We start from the raw sequence: 15,639 nt of genomic DNA on the forward strand, positions 1-15,639 counted from the left end.
GGAGAGCTCGCCGTCGTGTGCTGCTCCTGCAGGAGGACGGACGGGCAGAGGACACGCTGCCCCAAAAGCAGCGGGGTTTCTCTTGCCTCCCAGTCCTCGGTTTTATCCTTCAAAGTCTTGGCACTGTCGCAATGGGCAGTAATCAGAATTACATTTCCGTGGCATTTTGGTGCTCGACAAAGCTGCCCAGTGCCCAGATAGGCAGAGGGAAGAGTGGGGGGGAGATGGAGGAACTGCCCTCACCTCCATCTTCCCCTGCTGGCTCCGGGACTGGCTCTGTCCTTCCAGGCGCTGGGGCAGCTGCGAGTGATGGTCCCTGGAGAAACTGGCTCCAAAACCACTGCTGGCAGGGAGATGTCACTATAAAATACCCCTGTCAGAGTGTCCTGGCTGAAGATTCACTGTGTGAAATGAAGGGGGGGTTGAGTTGTACCCGGTGGTTTTTCAGAGACGGTGAGAGCCTGAGATCTGCTTGCCTGGAGGCAAGTGCGTGCATCAGAGCTGGTTTGCACCTCCCTCCCCTATGGAGAAGGGAAAAGAAATTGCCTAAGAGTCTGGGAGCATAGAGGTTTTTATTCATTCGCCTGATAATAGGAGCTAAATAAAAGCTCTGGAAAAAAAAACAACCATTGCTCTTGCAATATTGGTGGGGCAGAACTGTACTGGAACTAAACATGGAATGAAAAGTCTGGCTTTTTTGCCAGCTCTATTTTTGGAGTTACTGCTCCATCTTTGTAGCTTTGTGAGTTTTCTCAGCGCGTGCACTTGGAGCAAGCGATCTGCCTTTATTTTTTCCGGCAGGCTGTCATATACTGCGAGATAAGGGTGTTGGATGGAGAGGCAGGGGACTCAGCAGATTTGACGAGAAATCCCTCTGAATACCAGGATGCGGGTCCCGTTCCAGGGGGAGGTTCACTGCGGTCACAGACTCCTGAATGTTTTCTGTGCTCCGACTAGAGATGGGCCTAGCCCGTAAGAACTGGAAAGAAGAGGGTGTGAGATGCTGGCTGCCTGCTTTGTGTCCCAAAATTGCAGTCCCAGCTGGAAGGAAGTTCAGCCTAGCATCGCGCAGTAGTGCTCACGCCGGTTTAGGGCATGGAGCAGGGAATGGGGTTTGGCTCTGCGAGCAGGAGCGGGGTAGGAGTACCTGAGCTGGGCTTTGGCTGAGCTGTGGCTGAACCAGCGAGGACGCAGAGGTTCTGGCTCTTTCCTGCAAAATGCTGCAGTGAAAGATATGTTAGCGTGCTGGTCCTGGTCGTGGATATTGAGCCCTGCTGCTCCCCGGTGCGTTTCTCAGTGCCCAGCGTGGCTGTGGGCGTGTGGACGTGCACAGACCCACATCTGCAGCCACTTACAGCGCGCTGACACCAGCGACATCTCCTTGCAGCTCCAGAGGGCTCCTCTGGGCCGTGAGCCGCCCTGTTCCCCGACCCTGCCACTCCTGCTCCCAGGACCACTTGTGCCAGAGCGCGCAGCCGGCAGCACGAGGCCTTCTTTTGGCTCTTGGTTTCCCGTTACAGAGCACTGAGCCCCAGGCTTGGCTTTGAGTCGAGTTTCAGTGTTTGCACAGAAAATGCCTTTCACCAGGCACTGGTGTGGCTGCATCGTGACTCAGAGGACTTCTGAGAGCCAGAGGGATGCAAGGAGTTCGGACTCAAGGATGTTTAGTTAGGGACATTTCTTTCCAGCATCGAACTGGAAAGCAAGAAGGACCCCACAGAAATCCTGTGGAATTTACAGACTGTAAACTCGGAGCTGGCTGTCTTTGCAAGAAGATAAATGGAGAGGATAGGGCTGTGCCTCATGTTTCTAATTTCGTGTTTGGGGTTGCTGCCGTTCATTGAAAGCATTTCCCCCTAAGTGTGAGAACAGAAACACGAATGCTGCTTTTTGGAAGTGCCAAAAAAAAAAGTGTGCTGTTGGAAAGCATCTTGCCTTCGTGGATCTCCCAGCAATTTCGAAGTGCTGCGAGTAAAACTCCGCGGTGCTTCTGTGAAAGGGATATTTCCTCTGGGCTGAGGGATGCGCCGAGTGTGTGTTTCAGACCTGACCGGTGGTTTTCAGTACGGTGCATTAAAGGCAACTGAAGGAATTTTACACTGTGGCTTCTTTAACTATCGGGTGGTTTCTGTCACTTCAGGCTGGGTACTGCAAAATCAGTCATCACATTCAGTGGCTGAGAAAAAACGTTCCTGACACTGGGGTTGGTCTGTCTTACTTGGCAGTCGTCCTCCCACTAGGCGCTGCTGATGTGATTCTTCGGAGGTTTCGGAGGTTTCAGACCTCTGTTCGAGGTAGATGCTACGAATATGAAAAGATTGCCCCTTCGCGTTGGGTGTAACCACCAGTTTGTGGAGGAAAGTAAGGAACAGAGAACGTCAAGACTATTTCCAGAGGCACGGAGCACGTGCATCAGGCGTCTGCTGCAGGCGCAGAGGTCTGGTAGCTCGTCAGGCAGACCCCGGGGACCTGATGGAGTTAGGACCAGAGCAGTTCGGACACGTAACCCCAGTCCTGCAGGACAACAGGACGCTGTTCTGCTTGCTTTTGCAGTACTGCCTTGTTTTGTCAGTGCTTTGTTTTGTGTTTTGCTTTGTAAAGGCGGGTTAGCCCTTTCGCACCGCCTGCTCTGAGCCACGGGCGGTTCCCGGTGCCTCTCAGCTCTCCCAGTGCCTCCCAGCTCTCCCAGTGCCTGAGGCCAGAACACCTGCAGGTACACTGGAGCCGCAGTGGATTTTGTCCAGTTGAAGGCTGTGCCAGCTTCCAGCAGGAGCAGCGGTTTATTCCCTGGAGAATAAAGCTGGAGGAGGATTTCTGGCGGAGGGAAGGTGTAACTGCACTGGCTGGTGCTCAGCCCTGCTCCCGTGCCAAGGGGCAGATGTGAACCTGTGGGAACGGGGCCTGCAGAGAAAGCAGGAAAAAAAAAATCCCGAGCTGAAGCCTCTTTCACTAACAAATAACAGCTCTGCTGGGAGGGTAAGGGGGCAGAAAATGCCGCTCCTTCCAAAAAGCTTTGTCTCCTGTGCCTTGATAACATGCAGGCAGCAGAGGGGAATACGAGGCAGCGTTTAGGTCTGGTTTCCTTCGGGTTCCAGCAGCTTGAAATGTCTTTTTCCCCTTGCTTGGGCTCACAAGGCTTTTGGCAGCCGGGAGCTGCGCTGGGTTTTGATTTCTTTGCTCTGGCTTGCACCGGTCCTCACAAATCCCACGCTCCTGCCCCTTCGCGGCCGGAGATCAGCCTCCGACCTGCGACACCCCCGCCGTGCTCCAGGACCGAGTTCAGTCCCCGAGCGTCCCCCTCGGGCACCCCTCGCCCACAGCCAGGTGTGAGGGTGGGTGCCGGCAGCAACCCCTGGGGAGCGGAGCAGAGGCTGTCCTGGTGTCAGAGCAGTGTCTGGCAGGAGCCTGAGGAACCTTTCGCCCGCTCATCCCGCTGATGTCGAGACAGAGCCGGGGCCAGCCTGCAGGGCTGCGCCGTCCCCTCGCTCCGGGCCCCGACAGCGCTCGGACCCGCTCGTCTGCGTGGCTGTAGCAAGGCGTGTGCTTCATGGGTGACTTGGTAGCTTTAAATGCCTCTTCCCTGCCTCGTTCCTTCCCCTTAAAAAGCCTAGTTACCGGCAGGGCTGTTCTGGGGGCCTGTTACGATTAATACTCGCCCTCTGACTCCGCGACGTGTGCGGCTGGGGCAGGGCCGAGGTGCAGGCGGCTTTCTGGTGCCCCTGCGCTGAGGCAGGCAGGCAGCCATCCTTCTCCTTCCCTGCAGATGTGTCCCGGGTAATCCTTGGGGGATATATGCTCATACAGTACCAGCCTTGTAGGAGGAGGGACTACTGAGCCGTAAATCTCTGCTTTTCGAGCACTGAACTCCCTGTTGGGTTGGTTTTGATGTTAGGAATTTTCTCTGATAAGAGAACTTTATTTGCCTTTAAATATCAGTTTGTGACAGGATGATGGAGCGGGGATTCTTGGAGCAAGCCCGTGCCAGCCGGGGAAGGGAAGTTCTGCTGGGGCTTTTGTTTTTCTCTAGCGCTGACATTTTAGCTCTTTAAAGAGTACGTTTATTTTATTCTTGGCAAGGGTACATGCACACACGTCAGTGTCCAGACGAATGGGAGCAGCCCGGCGGTGGAGCTGTGCTGGAGCCAAGTGGGTCTCCTGCCCTCCTGTACCTGTGGCGCCTGGGGGAGAGGAGCAATTATGGGGCTTTTTTGCAACCAACTTCAAAATGTAGGTTGCGTGGGTGCAGCAGAGCTGTCAAGCGTAGAGCCTTAAAAAAATAATAATTTAATTTTGTGGTATTACGTGCAAGGTGCACACGGGGTGTTCCGGGCTCCGGGCAGATGTTAACGGTTCGGGGTGTCGCTTGGTACCCCAAGGGCAGCCTGAGGCTTTGTAGCACTTAGCAGCTTTTTGTGATCACCTTGCAGAGCTTGTTGGTGGGGTCAGGCCAGCACGAGTTCCCTGGGCAGGACGTGGCCACAGGTTTCTGGTGCCACCTGCTCGGTCGAGGCTAAGTCTGAGGAGCCGCCCAGCACAGCCTCCCGAGCGGGGCCTGTAGCCACAAAGTCTGAGTTTTGTTTGCATTTGGACTCGTGGGAGCTGAGCTCCGTAATCTGTCTCTCCCCAGCAGCCGCATCGTATCACCATCCTTTTAGATACGGGGGATTTTGCTCCACGAGCTGCCTGTGAGCAGCAGGCTCTGCAGAGCGGCAGCTCCTTTACTTTATTCAGCTGGGAGCCCCCAAGCTCCCCCTGGTTTTCACGAAGCTTTGAGCAGCCAACTAACTCTGTGCTCCTCTCTTTCAGCTCTTCCACGTGGCGTATGTCCTGATCAAATTTGCAAATTCTCCTCGTCCTGACCTCTGGGTGCTGGAGCGATCTACTGACTTCGGCCTTACCTACGAGCCCTGGCAGTATTTTGCCTGTAAGTATGGCAGCGTCAGGAGAGAGCTGCAGCATAGTGCCAGGTAGTGAGGCCGAAAGGAAGAAAGGCTCTTTGGGCTTGCTCTTTGTGCAAACACTGGGCTGGTTTGGAGCTGTTTCTGTGTCACTGCCGTGATGTGGTACATGTCTCCTGCCCAATAAGGCTGCAAGAGTTGAGTTTCAGATCGTAGCGGCTGGGTGAGGTTGTGGTGCTCCTCAGGGCAGGAGAACTGTTTTGCTCTGTGGGGCTAAATGTATTTTTTAAGGTATTGCCGCTGGTGCTCACTCAGATCTCTGTGGATGCCAAAGCTGGCACCAGTGTCAGTGGTTGGGCATTGCTGGTCTAGGTATGGAACCTCAGATTTCTTACCATCTTCTCTCTCTGTCTGTCTGCCCTTTACCGTGCTCAGAGTAGCATATTTCAGTTCTGCAGAAACAAACCTGCAGCTCACTTCCAGGTGGCTGCAGGAACCCAAAAGTCTGGGGGCAGAAAGCAGCCCCCTTCCCCTTACTGGTTACCGGAGACGGGATCCAGCCTGGGCAGGGCGGGGAGCCGCTGTCCTGCTGCTGGCTGGGTGGGATCAGAGGAGGCACTTGGACAAGGAGGCTCCAGAAATCCCGTCTGTGCATTTGAATTCCCTCCTCCCGAGTTCTCTGATTAAAACCTGATCTCTTTAGGAGCAGCTGGTTCTCTGGCAATTCGTCCCATGGGGTCTATGGGGTAGCCAGATCTGAGGAACGCGTTAACCACCGTCCCCCGCCCAGAAGCAGCAGCAGCAGTAATTGGGAGAAGATGAGAGTTAAGATCTACGACCAGAGCTTAAAACCTGTCACGGAGGGACCTCGGAGCACTCAGAGGCCTTGCCCTGGGCCGCCCCTCAGGGCTCATATTTCTGAGTTACCTGTCAGCCCGTGCTTTAGCTCTGCTGGCCTTTTCTTGTGCAGGAAAGAGCTGCAGGCGTTTTGTGTGCTGCGTTGCCTTAGTATGGCAGCTCCTCTCCAGCACTCGGATTTTCCCCTCTGCTGTGTGCTAGGGGGGAGTCGCTGCTGTCAAGTTGCTTGTTTTGTTTTTTTTTTTTTCTTCTGTAAGGAGAATTTCCCTTCCAGCTGCAGTGCCTCTCTTGGGGCCCATTACAGTTCTGTTATTGTATGGTCTGGGGCAGAGCTCTTGCCCTACATACTTGTCCCTGCTTGTAGTGGCAACGCTGCAGCATCTGGAGCTCTCTTCCCTCCTGCAACATCAAGCCCTGTCCACGCCCCCCCCCCTTGAGAAGAAGTGAGATGTAACGACACAGCTCAGTGGAAAATTCCCGTGGAAATAAAGAGGTTGCTGGTCCGAAACGTGCCGGGTGCGCTAGCACGACAAGTCCTTTGCAGAGGTTTATTTTTGGCTTGGGGAATTCTGTAGGTGGTCTAACAAAAACACTGTGCGGTTCGCTAGGGTGGTTAAAAGCAGCTGGCAGGGCTGTAAGCGCTCTCCAGAGACGCCAGCCAGCCTTGCCGGGGGTGACACCATCCCTGGTGGGAGGCGTTCGCTTCCCCAGGCTGTCCCGGGCAGGGCACTGAAGTGCTTTTGGGCTCAGCTCTGCAGGAGGAGGGCAGAAATGACGTTGTGGAAAGCATCTGCTAGGGCAGCTGATGGGGTCTGGGGGAGCGGGGCCGGAGGGAGCGTGGCAACGCGGATCCTCCGTGCTTCGTGGCGGGGAGGCGCCGCGCGTTCCTTGGCCACCAAAGAAGTGGGAGCAGCCGGATGAGCTTCGTGGTGGTGTTTATCCACATGAAGGGTTCCCCACGCAGCGTTTCAAATGGGGACGGGACATGAAAGACGCCCGGTCCCAGCTGGCCGTGGGGGCTGCGGAGCCTTGCCTGCCCCAGCTCAGCCCGCCGGGCAGGGCCAGCCCCTTTCGTTGCGCTTTGCTGGGCAGTGCCACCGTGGAGGGGAGGGCAGACAAAGCACAGAGCCAGGCTGTCCTCATCTCCACCCAGGGCTGACCTTCCCCAGGCTGCTCTTTCCTTAAAACATGGGTTGACTAAAACTGTCTTAGCTCGGAGACAGAAAGTCCTGCCCAAGGGCATCAGTACAGCCGGTGACAGAGCCAGAGTGCCCGGCTGCTGCCTCACGCAGCCATGGAGATTTGAGCTAGCTGGAAAAGATTTTTGTTTTTCCTGAGGAGCCGCTCTTGCTGAGCGTCCTGTCTCCGTGCTCAGCCGTGGCAGTGCTCTGGGGATCAATCACCGCACGCCAGCAGTGACAGGTTCCTCGCCTGAGGCTTCAGGATAAGCTGCCTTTACAGAAGCACCTGGTGAAGCAAAGCTCGGGAGCGAGACACCAGAGCTAAAATACTTCCACACCGTCTTCCTGGGGATGCAGCTCAGCTGCTGCCATTTCCATGGCAGCGTTTAACGGAGCAGGACCACGTGGCTGGAGACCAGGCGTAGGTGGCCACGAGGCGAAGGGCAGGCTGAAGCCGCCTGTGCTCACCGATCCCACACCTCCTGCCTGCCTTCACCCAGCAGCGCAGCACGCGGGGCAGGGGGCATGCCAGCTGGAGGCACGTTGCAGCAGATTTGGGAGGGTTACTCCCATGGATTAGGCTGGTGTTTCTCATCAGCTCCCCGCGTGAGCTGAGCAGCACTGGCAGGTCGTGTTGGCTGCCTCGTATTCCCTCTCCTCCCCGTGGAGATGGCGTCCGAGCGCTGCAGCGACGTGCGCTTTGGCAGGCGGTGCTGAGCGCTCCTGGCACGGGTGGAATGGGGGTGGGAAGGAGCAGCACCCAGGCTCTTCCCTGGGGGAGCAGCCCCATGCGGCTCCCCACCCTGCAGAATCAGGTCCTTCACTGCCCCAGCACGGTCGCAGTGGGTTTGCGGGCTCTGCAAGGTGCGGGGCTTGCAGGAATGGCTGTGCAGGGAAGCCAGGGCGTCCCTGCAGCTGCACGGAGACTTGTGGCATGCTCCCGGGAGCCCAGCAGGGTCCCCAGAGCAGGTTGCAGGGCCAGCAGATTGCCCAGTGGTGCCTGTCCCCTGGCTTTAGCCAGCCATGCATTGCCACGTAGTGGCAGGAGCCCTCGGGTGCTGTCCCCAGGGGGCAGTTCTCAGCAGCTTCAGCATTTCTGTTTTGTAGACGTAGTGGACATGGTGCACTGAGCTCCTGCATCAGGTGCAGAGCTCTGGCAGCAACCAGCCCTTCAGTTCAGCAGAAGCAGTGTAGCAAATTCCCCATCAGCAAATGAAGACAACAAATTCAGACTAGGGTTAGAGCTCAAACTGTGAGCTTAATGCCAAAATTACAGGGCAAGTTTTTTGTAGGTGGTCGCAGTCGGTGCAATGTCCATTTCCTACCTTCCATCTGTGAGTTAATTCACTGCACCGAGGTGATTTGGAGGAATTTCTGATGGTGCCTGTTACTCTCACAGTGACTCCCTGCTTTCTCAGCAGTGGAGCACAAGTGTGTTAGCAACAAGAGAGTTGATGCAAAGCAATCTTTACCCAGTAAGTGCTTAACAAAGAGCATAGACCCTTCTCTCCTGTTGGCCAGCGCGGAGAAATCAGTACAGCACTTTGAATTGTTCCTTTCCCCTTACTGCTTTCATCTCTGGTTGATACAGCTTCCAAGAGGGACTGCATTGAGAAGTTCGGACTGCACACTGTGGATCGTATCACCAAGGATGACCACGCTATCTGCACTACTGAATATTCCCGGATCGTGCCTTTAGAAAATGGGGAGGTGAGCTGTTGCACATGTCCATCCCCTGGGGCTCCCAGGGTTTCTGTGGCTGTAAAAAATGCTGGTGAGGTGACTGGCCACTGAAATAGATGGAAGAGTCTCGTAGGAGACGTTGGGCAATTCTTCCTTGTATGGATGAAGAAAGTCCTCTGTCCTCCCAGCGTACAAACCCTGGTAGAACACAGAGGACATTGGGTTGTGGCTGTGCCACCAGGCTGATGAAGCAGTGTTCCTGTTGACTGTTTCCTTTTGTGCCTCTATTTACATGGAAAAATAGCCATGGGGTGCAGCAGTCCGGAGGGACCTGACTGCCTCCGGTTGCAGTTGTGCTCAGGGCGTGAGTCCTAGGAGCTCTTCAGCCCTTCCCCTGCTCCTGCCCACAGCCCAGCTACCCAGAGGAGTGGCAGCAAAGTGTGCATAACCCATGAATATTTCTCTTTACAGAGAAATGTAAGTCAGCAGGAGGCTTTTGAGGAGGACAGCAAAGAAGAAGAGAAAATAGAAAGAGCCTGATAATAAAAACTTGCATATTGGGTAGTGCTTAAGTTAAAATCTGAACTCCTCTATAAGGGCAGGTAACAAGATGAAGTAGGCGGAGCAGGGCAGGTGCGTGCATTGGACAGGAGACTTTAGAATTGCTCATCCTCCAAGGGATGCTGCAGCCTTGGTATGAACAGTGACTGGGCACGAAGGACAGAGCCGTGCTATGTTTCATGCTAAAACTTTGCTTAGGGAATAGACGTTCAGGGCTGGGTTTTTTGGCAGTTGTTTAATTGTGTAAAAGGGCAACAGATTTCTAGTTTGTTTTCTCAGTGACTAAAAGTGCTCATATCAAATGGTTCCTGCTTGGCTTTTGGATGCCACTTACACTGCTCAGTGTTAAGACAAATAAGACCAGCAGGGAACTGATTCAGTTGTCCTGAAAAAGGATAAAGCTTGGGTTCTGCTGAGGGAGAGATTATTTTCCTCCCATATCAGAGGATGATGCTGATTTGTTTTCCTTCCTTGTGTTCTCAGATTGTTGTGTCTCTCGTAAACGGGCGCCCGGGAGCCATGAACTTCTCCTACTCTCCTCTCCTGCGGAATTTCACAAAAGCCACCAACATCAGACTGCGCTTCCTGCAGACAAACACTCTGCTTGGGCACCTGATGGGCAAAGCATTAAGGGACCCTACGGTGACCAGGAGGGTAAGGCAGACCTTGATACTTCTTGCCCATGAGGTGGAAGTGTTTGAGGGGTATTCCAGGGGTATGGGTGCCACCTCTAGGGAAGAGACATCCCGGGATGTTGCCCATGGGAATTTCCTCTCTCTGCACTTGGGCTCCCCAAGCAGAAGGTGTCTGCAGCGGGTGCCACCGCTGCTGTGTTTAGAGCTAGGGACTGGTTGGGAAGAGCTGTTCTTAGCACCAACAGCATGAAACTGGGAAACACTTCCTGGTGTCCCACAGAGCTTTCTGGCTGTGCTGGGACACCCAGCTTGTACTCATGGGCTCTGTTAGCGGTGGCAGGTCTTACCATAGGCAGATGTTGCAGCCTATGAGGTCAGGCTTGCTGGTGTAAGGAAAATGTTCCAACGCGTTATTTTACTGGTTAAAGTCCTGCTGAATCCTGAGTTGTGAAGCTTATTCGTAAGATATTAATGCCCAGTTCCTCTTGTGCTCTCCAGTATTACTACAGCATCAAAGATATCAGCATTGGAGGGCGCTGTGTCTGCCATGGCCATGCAGATGTCTGTGATGCCAAAGACCCTAACGACCCTTACAGGTATGTTTTTCAAAGTACCAGTTCTGTGTAAAAGCATTTTAATCATTGTGCTCCGAATGAAATACAGCAGTGTGAGTTGAGTCCCGTCCTGAGCTCGTAATTGTGCTGGTGTTGTTGCTCTTGGCTCTGCCCTGGGAACAAACTAGAAACTAGTTCAGCCAAAGCAGCAAAAATGAAAGATGTTTTGCCCATCTGTCTTTTGGACAGATCAGCTCCCTGTACACAACTTTGCCATCCCCATGGGGGCAGAGTGCTGGAGTGGGAAGGTGGGTGCGCAAAGCTGATCTTGTTGAACAAGGAGGTTTCTTATCAAAGCCCAGGGCTGTGTTCTGAACCCGTTCTTAGAAGACTCTTGCTTCCCACATGCTTCTTAAGAAATGGGGCAATGCTCTCACACGTGGATGGCCTCCCAAGAAAGTAGAGACTGCTGTTGGGTTATACTCACAGAACCGTAGATAAGTTATGTATGTAGCTAAACAAATACTCTTTGCAAAAGAACAAGAGCATGCAAAACCGTTATGTTTTGGCTCATAGGACTCTTCCCATCCGCCTCAGCAATTTGAAATGCCAAAGAGCTTCTTCAAACCATGAAAGCGTTGCGTCTTAGCCATCTGTTTGCATCCTGAATGTTGCCTTTATGAAGGGGATGGGTAGATTCAGCTGGACGAGGGAAGCTTATATTACTTTCTCATAAGGATCATGTAGAGCTTTTGGATCTTCTAAAATAAAATTCCAGTGAGTCCCAGCCAAGATTAAAAGCTGCTAAGCGTTAAAACAAAGATGTATTGAAAAGCAAGTCTGCGTCAGTGTGCTTAACTCCCTGACAAAGGGAAGTTCATAAATATTTGAGTGCATGGTTCCTTGTTTTAGACTTTGGTGTTGCTGGATGCACTGTGCACCCATGTACCAGAGCAGAGTGATTTTTTAACATGGAAATGCCTTGACATTGATGGCTCAGGGATTTCCAGGAAGGAAGGGAAAATTGAGGGAGGAGAAATACGTTGGGATCATTGTTCGATGCCACTTCTGCTGATGACTTGCTCTGCCTCCCGGAATTCATCTCCTCCGCTCACATTTGAATGCGTTTGGCATCTTCCCTCTAGGCCCCAAGCTGTTTTCTAAAGCCACAGCACTTGTTAGCGAGCAGCTGTTGCGTTTCACCCAGAGCAGATCGCACTTGCCTAGAGGAGAAGCCATCTCCTCCTTGGGTGCTTTGCACAGCCAGCACAGAACATCTGTGAGGCCCTTTGGGATCCATCAGGACAAAAAAGCTGGGTAAATAGAAGAACTTCTCATGGCGTTACTGTACCCTGTTGGCAAGCCCAGAGAAGTCAGTGGAAATACGATACCGGGGGCAGCATTTTGGTTGAGAAAACAAGTAATCGGTGAAGCCCTGCTATTTTCTCCAAGGCTTCAGCAGCAGCTGCGTGCAGCCTTCCCACTGAGGCAGGCACTGCCGGGCAGTCATCCCACGGAGCCAGCAGAGCGATACCTGCCCCAACCCTGCGCAACCAGAGGCATCGCGGAGGCAGCTGGGGCCTGGCACACGCCGTCCCTTCGTGTCATCGGCCTCGGCTGTAAGGACGGTGTCATTCGTCCAGAACTCGGTGCAACCCTGAGTGGGAGGCGCGGAGTGTCTCGCCGCACACGTCCTGCCCCCTCAGACGCCGACATGCCACAGCGAAAGGGCAAGGAAATGCAAACAGAGGGAGGCAAGGAATGTGATTTGGCCCGGCCCTGTTAAAAATCCCAGTTATGTCTCAGCCTGTCTGGGAGGTCTCTGCCTCTCGTTTTAACTTCCCGCTTCAGCACATGCCCGCTTTTTGTTCCCGTTGCCCAGAAAGGCAGGATGAGCACTTTGATAGAAGTGAGGTGAGCTAGAAATGTTGGCAGGGATTTTAGGACATGATGGAGCATGTTCGTGAGCTGACTTCCTGGCCATAAATGATGATGTTTATCCAGCTTAGGAAAGTTTTTCTGAAGTGCCAAGTTACGGAGGCTGCACTTCCAGACGCAGTGTGTTGGCAGCACATCTGGTGTGAGTGTGTGTGTGTGCAAGGCCCTGTGCTGTGAGGGCAGATACAGCCCCCTTAAGGGTCTGTTGCACTTTTTACACCCATCCCTATTTGCGCTACGGTCAAACGGGCTGAATTTAGCATTGGGAAGTCAAGTTCTCCTGGGTAAAGGTGAGCACCAGCAGGATCAGACATAGACCTTGCTCCTGGCACACCCCGTGAGCAGTGAGATAAGCATCAGCAAGGACTCGGCGTGTTGCAAACGGAGGGCCCAGGCAGGAGCCGTGTGTTGACACGCAGCTGCTGTGGATGTGAGCTCGGGAGGACCCTGCGAGCGCTCTGCTTCAGCCTGATAAGAGCTCCTGTTTCTGTGCCTTCATTGCTCCGTCACAGCTGTACGAGCAAGGGGAGAGACAATCAGAGAGAGGAGCTGCTGATTCTGTGCCTGATGCTGAAGATAACCGGCAAGATGGTATTTAAAGACAGAGGCCTGGCTGGTCAGAAAGCAGATCTGTGGGAGGAAGTCGGGAATGTTTTCCCCTGCTGGATCCCGAATGCTAGCTTGCTCTTTCCAGTTCTGGAAAGGAGAACACCCTGTGTGGTGGCACCTTTGTGCAGTCAGTGAGTCCTTTCGCAGGTGGCTCCCTCTCTCTCATATAATTGGAAGCAGTTAGAGAAAGGGGCACTTTTTCCTGATCCTAGTGTGATGTTCTGGCCCAATCCAGATACCGCAGCACTTGTGTGCCACTCTCAGCTGTGACACAGACACTCGCTGCAGACTGTTTACACGCTGTTGTTGAGCATCAGTTCCAGTGGGAAGGTTGTGGTTTTATGTTTACGGCTGGATGGCCAGGAAATACGTGTGCTATGTGAACGCAGCCGCTCCCTCTTCTTCCTTGTATATATTCAATCAATGAAACATGTAAATATTGTAGCTTGTGAACGTTTGTCCATAATTCATTAGCAGCATGGACTCGACACAAGGTGCAGTAAAGCTGCCGTGATAGATGAGCTCTCTGAGAGGTCACTGCTAACTCTGTAGAGCAAAGTAAATAAATAGCTCCTTCTTCATCTGAAACATGCTTCTTACTCATTGAGGGCCATCTTTTCGCCTTCTGGGAACTGAACCAATGCTTTTCAAACATCTCAGATGTTAAAGAGCTGGGATGTGTGGCTGGAGCCGTGTCCTCCAGCCAGGGACATTAATACTGTTCAGCAGGTTTATAAGTTCCCTGACTCAGTGACCATCTTTTTCGACACGTATATATTCTGGGTTAGTCTCCAGCTGCTGCCATGGAAAAAAAGCATCAGAAGATTTTGTTCTCTTGGAGGCATTGGGCAGTGGTCAGCCAGGTGAGAGAGGTCTGTGGGTGGTTTTGTTACAGAGACATGGCCAATGTTTGCCTTTCTCTGGGTCTCGCTCTTGGATCTCCAAAACATGGGAAGAACACAGTTTGCAGTGGGTGTTTCAGGGCTCATTTCTGCCACATAGACTCCAGCCAGCCCCTAAGGGACGTGGTTTCGTGCCTGGACTCTCCTGGCCATGGCTCAGTCCAAGAACGTGGGTAACGACAGGGCATGAGTGCACAGAGAGCCAACTGCAGCTGAGCATTTCATGGCATCTGCAAGGAGAGGGCTGCCCGTGGAGCTGGGAGCAGAGGTGGGACCTGCCTCATCCTCTCCGGCTGAAGTGAACTCCCAAACTTTCTCCCAGACTTTCATGTCATTCCATATTTCATTAAAATGAGTTTGCTTGTCCCCTGCTGCTGCCTCTGACTAGCTATTCACTGTACACACGCTTGCAGGTCCCACATCTTAAAAATACGTGTAGGTGGAAAACACAACACTCCCAACTCACTGCAGCCATCAGAGAGTGTGTCTGCACCTCTGTATTTCATCCAGAATCACTACTCCATTTGTGCCTGACGTTTTTTAAAAAATAGATTTATTTTTAAACACCGCTTTTGAATGGAAAAGCAGTGGAGGAGGGAGAGATGGGAGTGGCAGGCCAGCCCTGAGGGGAAATGAGTAATTGCACAGATAAAAGCTGGAACATGCTGTATTATCCATAAGTCTAATACAACAGAAAGCATTTGTTTTGGATGGGGATCGCCTTCTGCTAAGTGGAAGTTTTGGAGATGATGTCACTGCTGTTAATGAATCAGTGCCGTGGTCGAGCAGGGATGAGATCCGTCGGTCAACCGTCGAGATTTCTTGCCCGGCGCCTCGGGAGCCGCCTGTTTACCCAGCACAGCCCTGCCCGCGCTGGCTGGGGAAGCAGGAGGTGCATTGCGCAGGAAGCGTGGGCTGGCGTCTGCTAAAAGACTTCATTCACCTTTCCCAGCTTTCCTCTCTGCAAGCACAGGTACACCTGGAGGAGCGGATGGGGCACGCGTGGCCCCATCCCTCTCTGACTCTGGGCTCATTTATTCCTTCCACACCGGCCCTGCAGGGTGCAGGGACATCTCCGCACCCCCGCACCACGCGGCTCCCTCTCAAGAATTTGCTTCAGCTCAGGTTTCTGAAGCCCACTACCCCCTCCAGCCAGTTCACATTTTATTGTCTGTAGAGCTGACTAGGCAGTGGCACACTGATTTTTTTCTATTCCTTGCCTTCCTGTAAAGAAAAGAGAAGCGATAGGGGAGGAGGAGAAGAAAGGCAGGCAGTGGCACTGGAATAACAAAGTTTGGTGTTTGGCTCAGAAAAAAAAAAAAAGAAACTCAGAAGTAAGAAAAATGCCTTAGAAGCCTTTTATCCAAAATATTTGGATTACCAAAACGTTGCTCATTGGTGTATCTGACTGGTGACAGCTACGCACAGCGGGGCTCTGCGGCGGGTCCCCGTCCCGCACGCCCCCGTCGGTGCGCCGGGCTCGGCTGACCCTCGTTCCTCTCCCCCCGCAGGCTGCAGTGCGACTGCCAGCACAACACCTGCGGCGGGTCCTGCGATCGCTGCTGCCCGGGCTTCAACCAGTTCCCGTGGAAGCCTGCCACTGCCGACAGCGCAAACGAATGCCAGCGTAAGTTGGAGTTGGGTTTTTCCTCCCTTTTCCCAGCTGTTTGCAGAGCACAGGTTGGCCCGCGCTTCCCCGGCCCCTTGACGTTGCAGCGCAGCGAAGTCTTTCACCGAAGCAGTGCGGTTTGTGTAGTGCTGGGCGAAGCGTAGATCAGCAGCGCTGCTGAGAGGACAGTTTACACGACGGTTAATTTTGT

The 15,639-nt window shown here is 53.3% G+C and overlaps 1 protein-coding gene across 1 annotated transcript in view; it reads left to right on the forward strand.

The window, feature by feature from the left end:
- The window catches only part of LAMA5 (laminin subunit alpha 5), a 90,522-nt gene that overhangs the window by 34,022 nt on the left and 40,861 nt on the right, over positions 1 to 15,639 (forward strand). The window contains 5 exon segments of the mRNA XM_066978595.1: positions 4,807 to 4,924; positions 8,529 to 8,647; positions 9,665 to 9,835; positions 10,315 to 10,412; positions 15,331 to 15,446. Coding sequence (XP_066834696.1) covers positions 4,807 to 4,924; positions 8,529 to 8,647; positions 9,665 to 9,835; positions 10,315 to 10,412; positions 15,331 to 15,446 — 622 coding nt within the window.

This window comes from Anser cygnoides, chromosome 16 (assembly GCF_040182565.1).
Source record: "Anser cygnoides isolate HZ-2024a breed goose chromosome 16, Taihu_goose_T2T_genome, whole genome shotgun sequence".
NCBI lineage: Eukaryota > Metazoa > Chordata > Aves > Anseriformes > Anatidae > Anser > Anser cygnoides.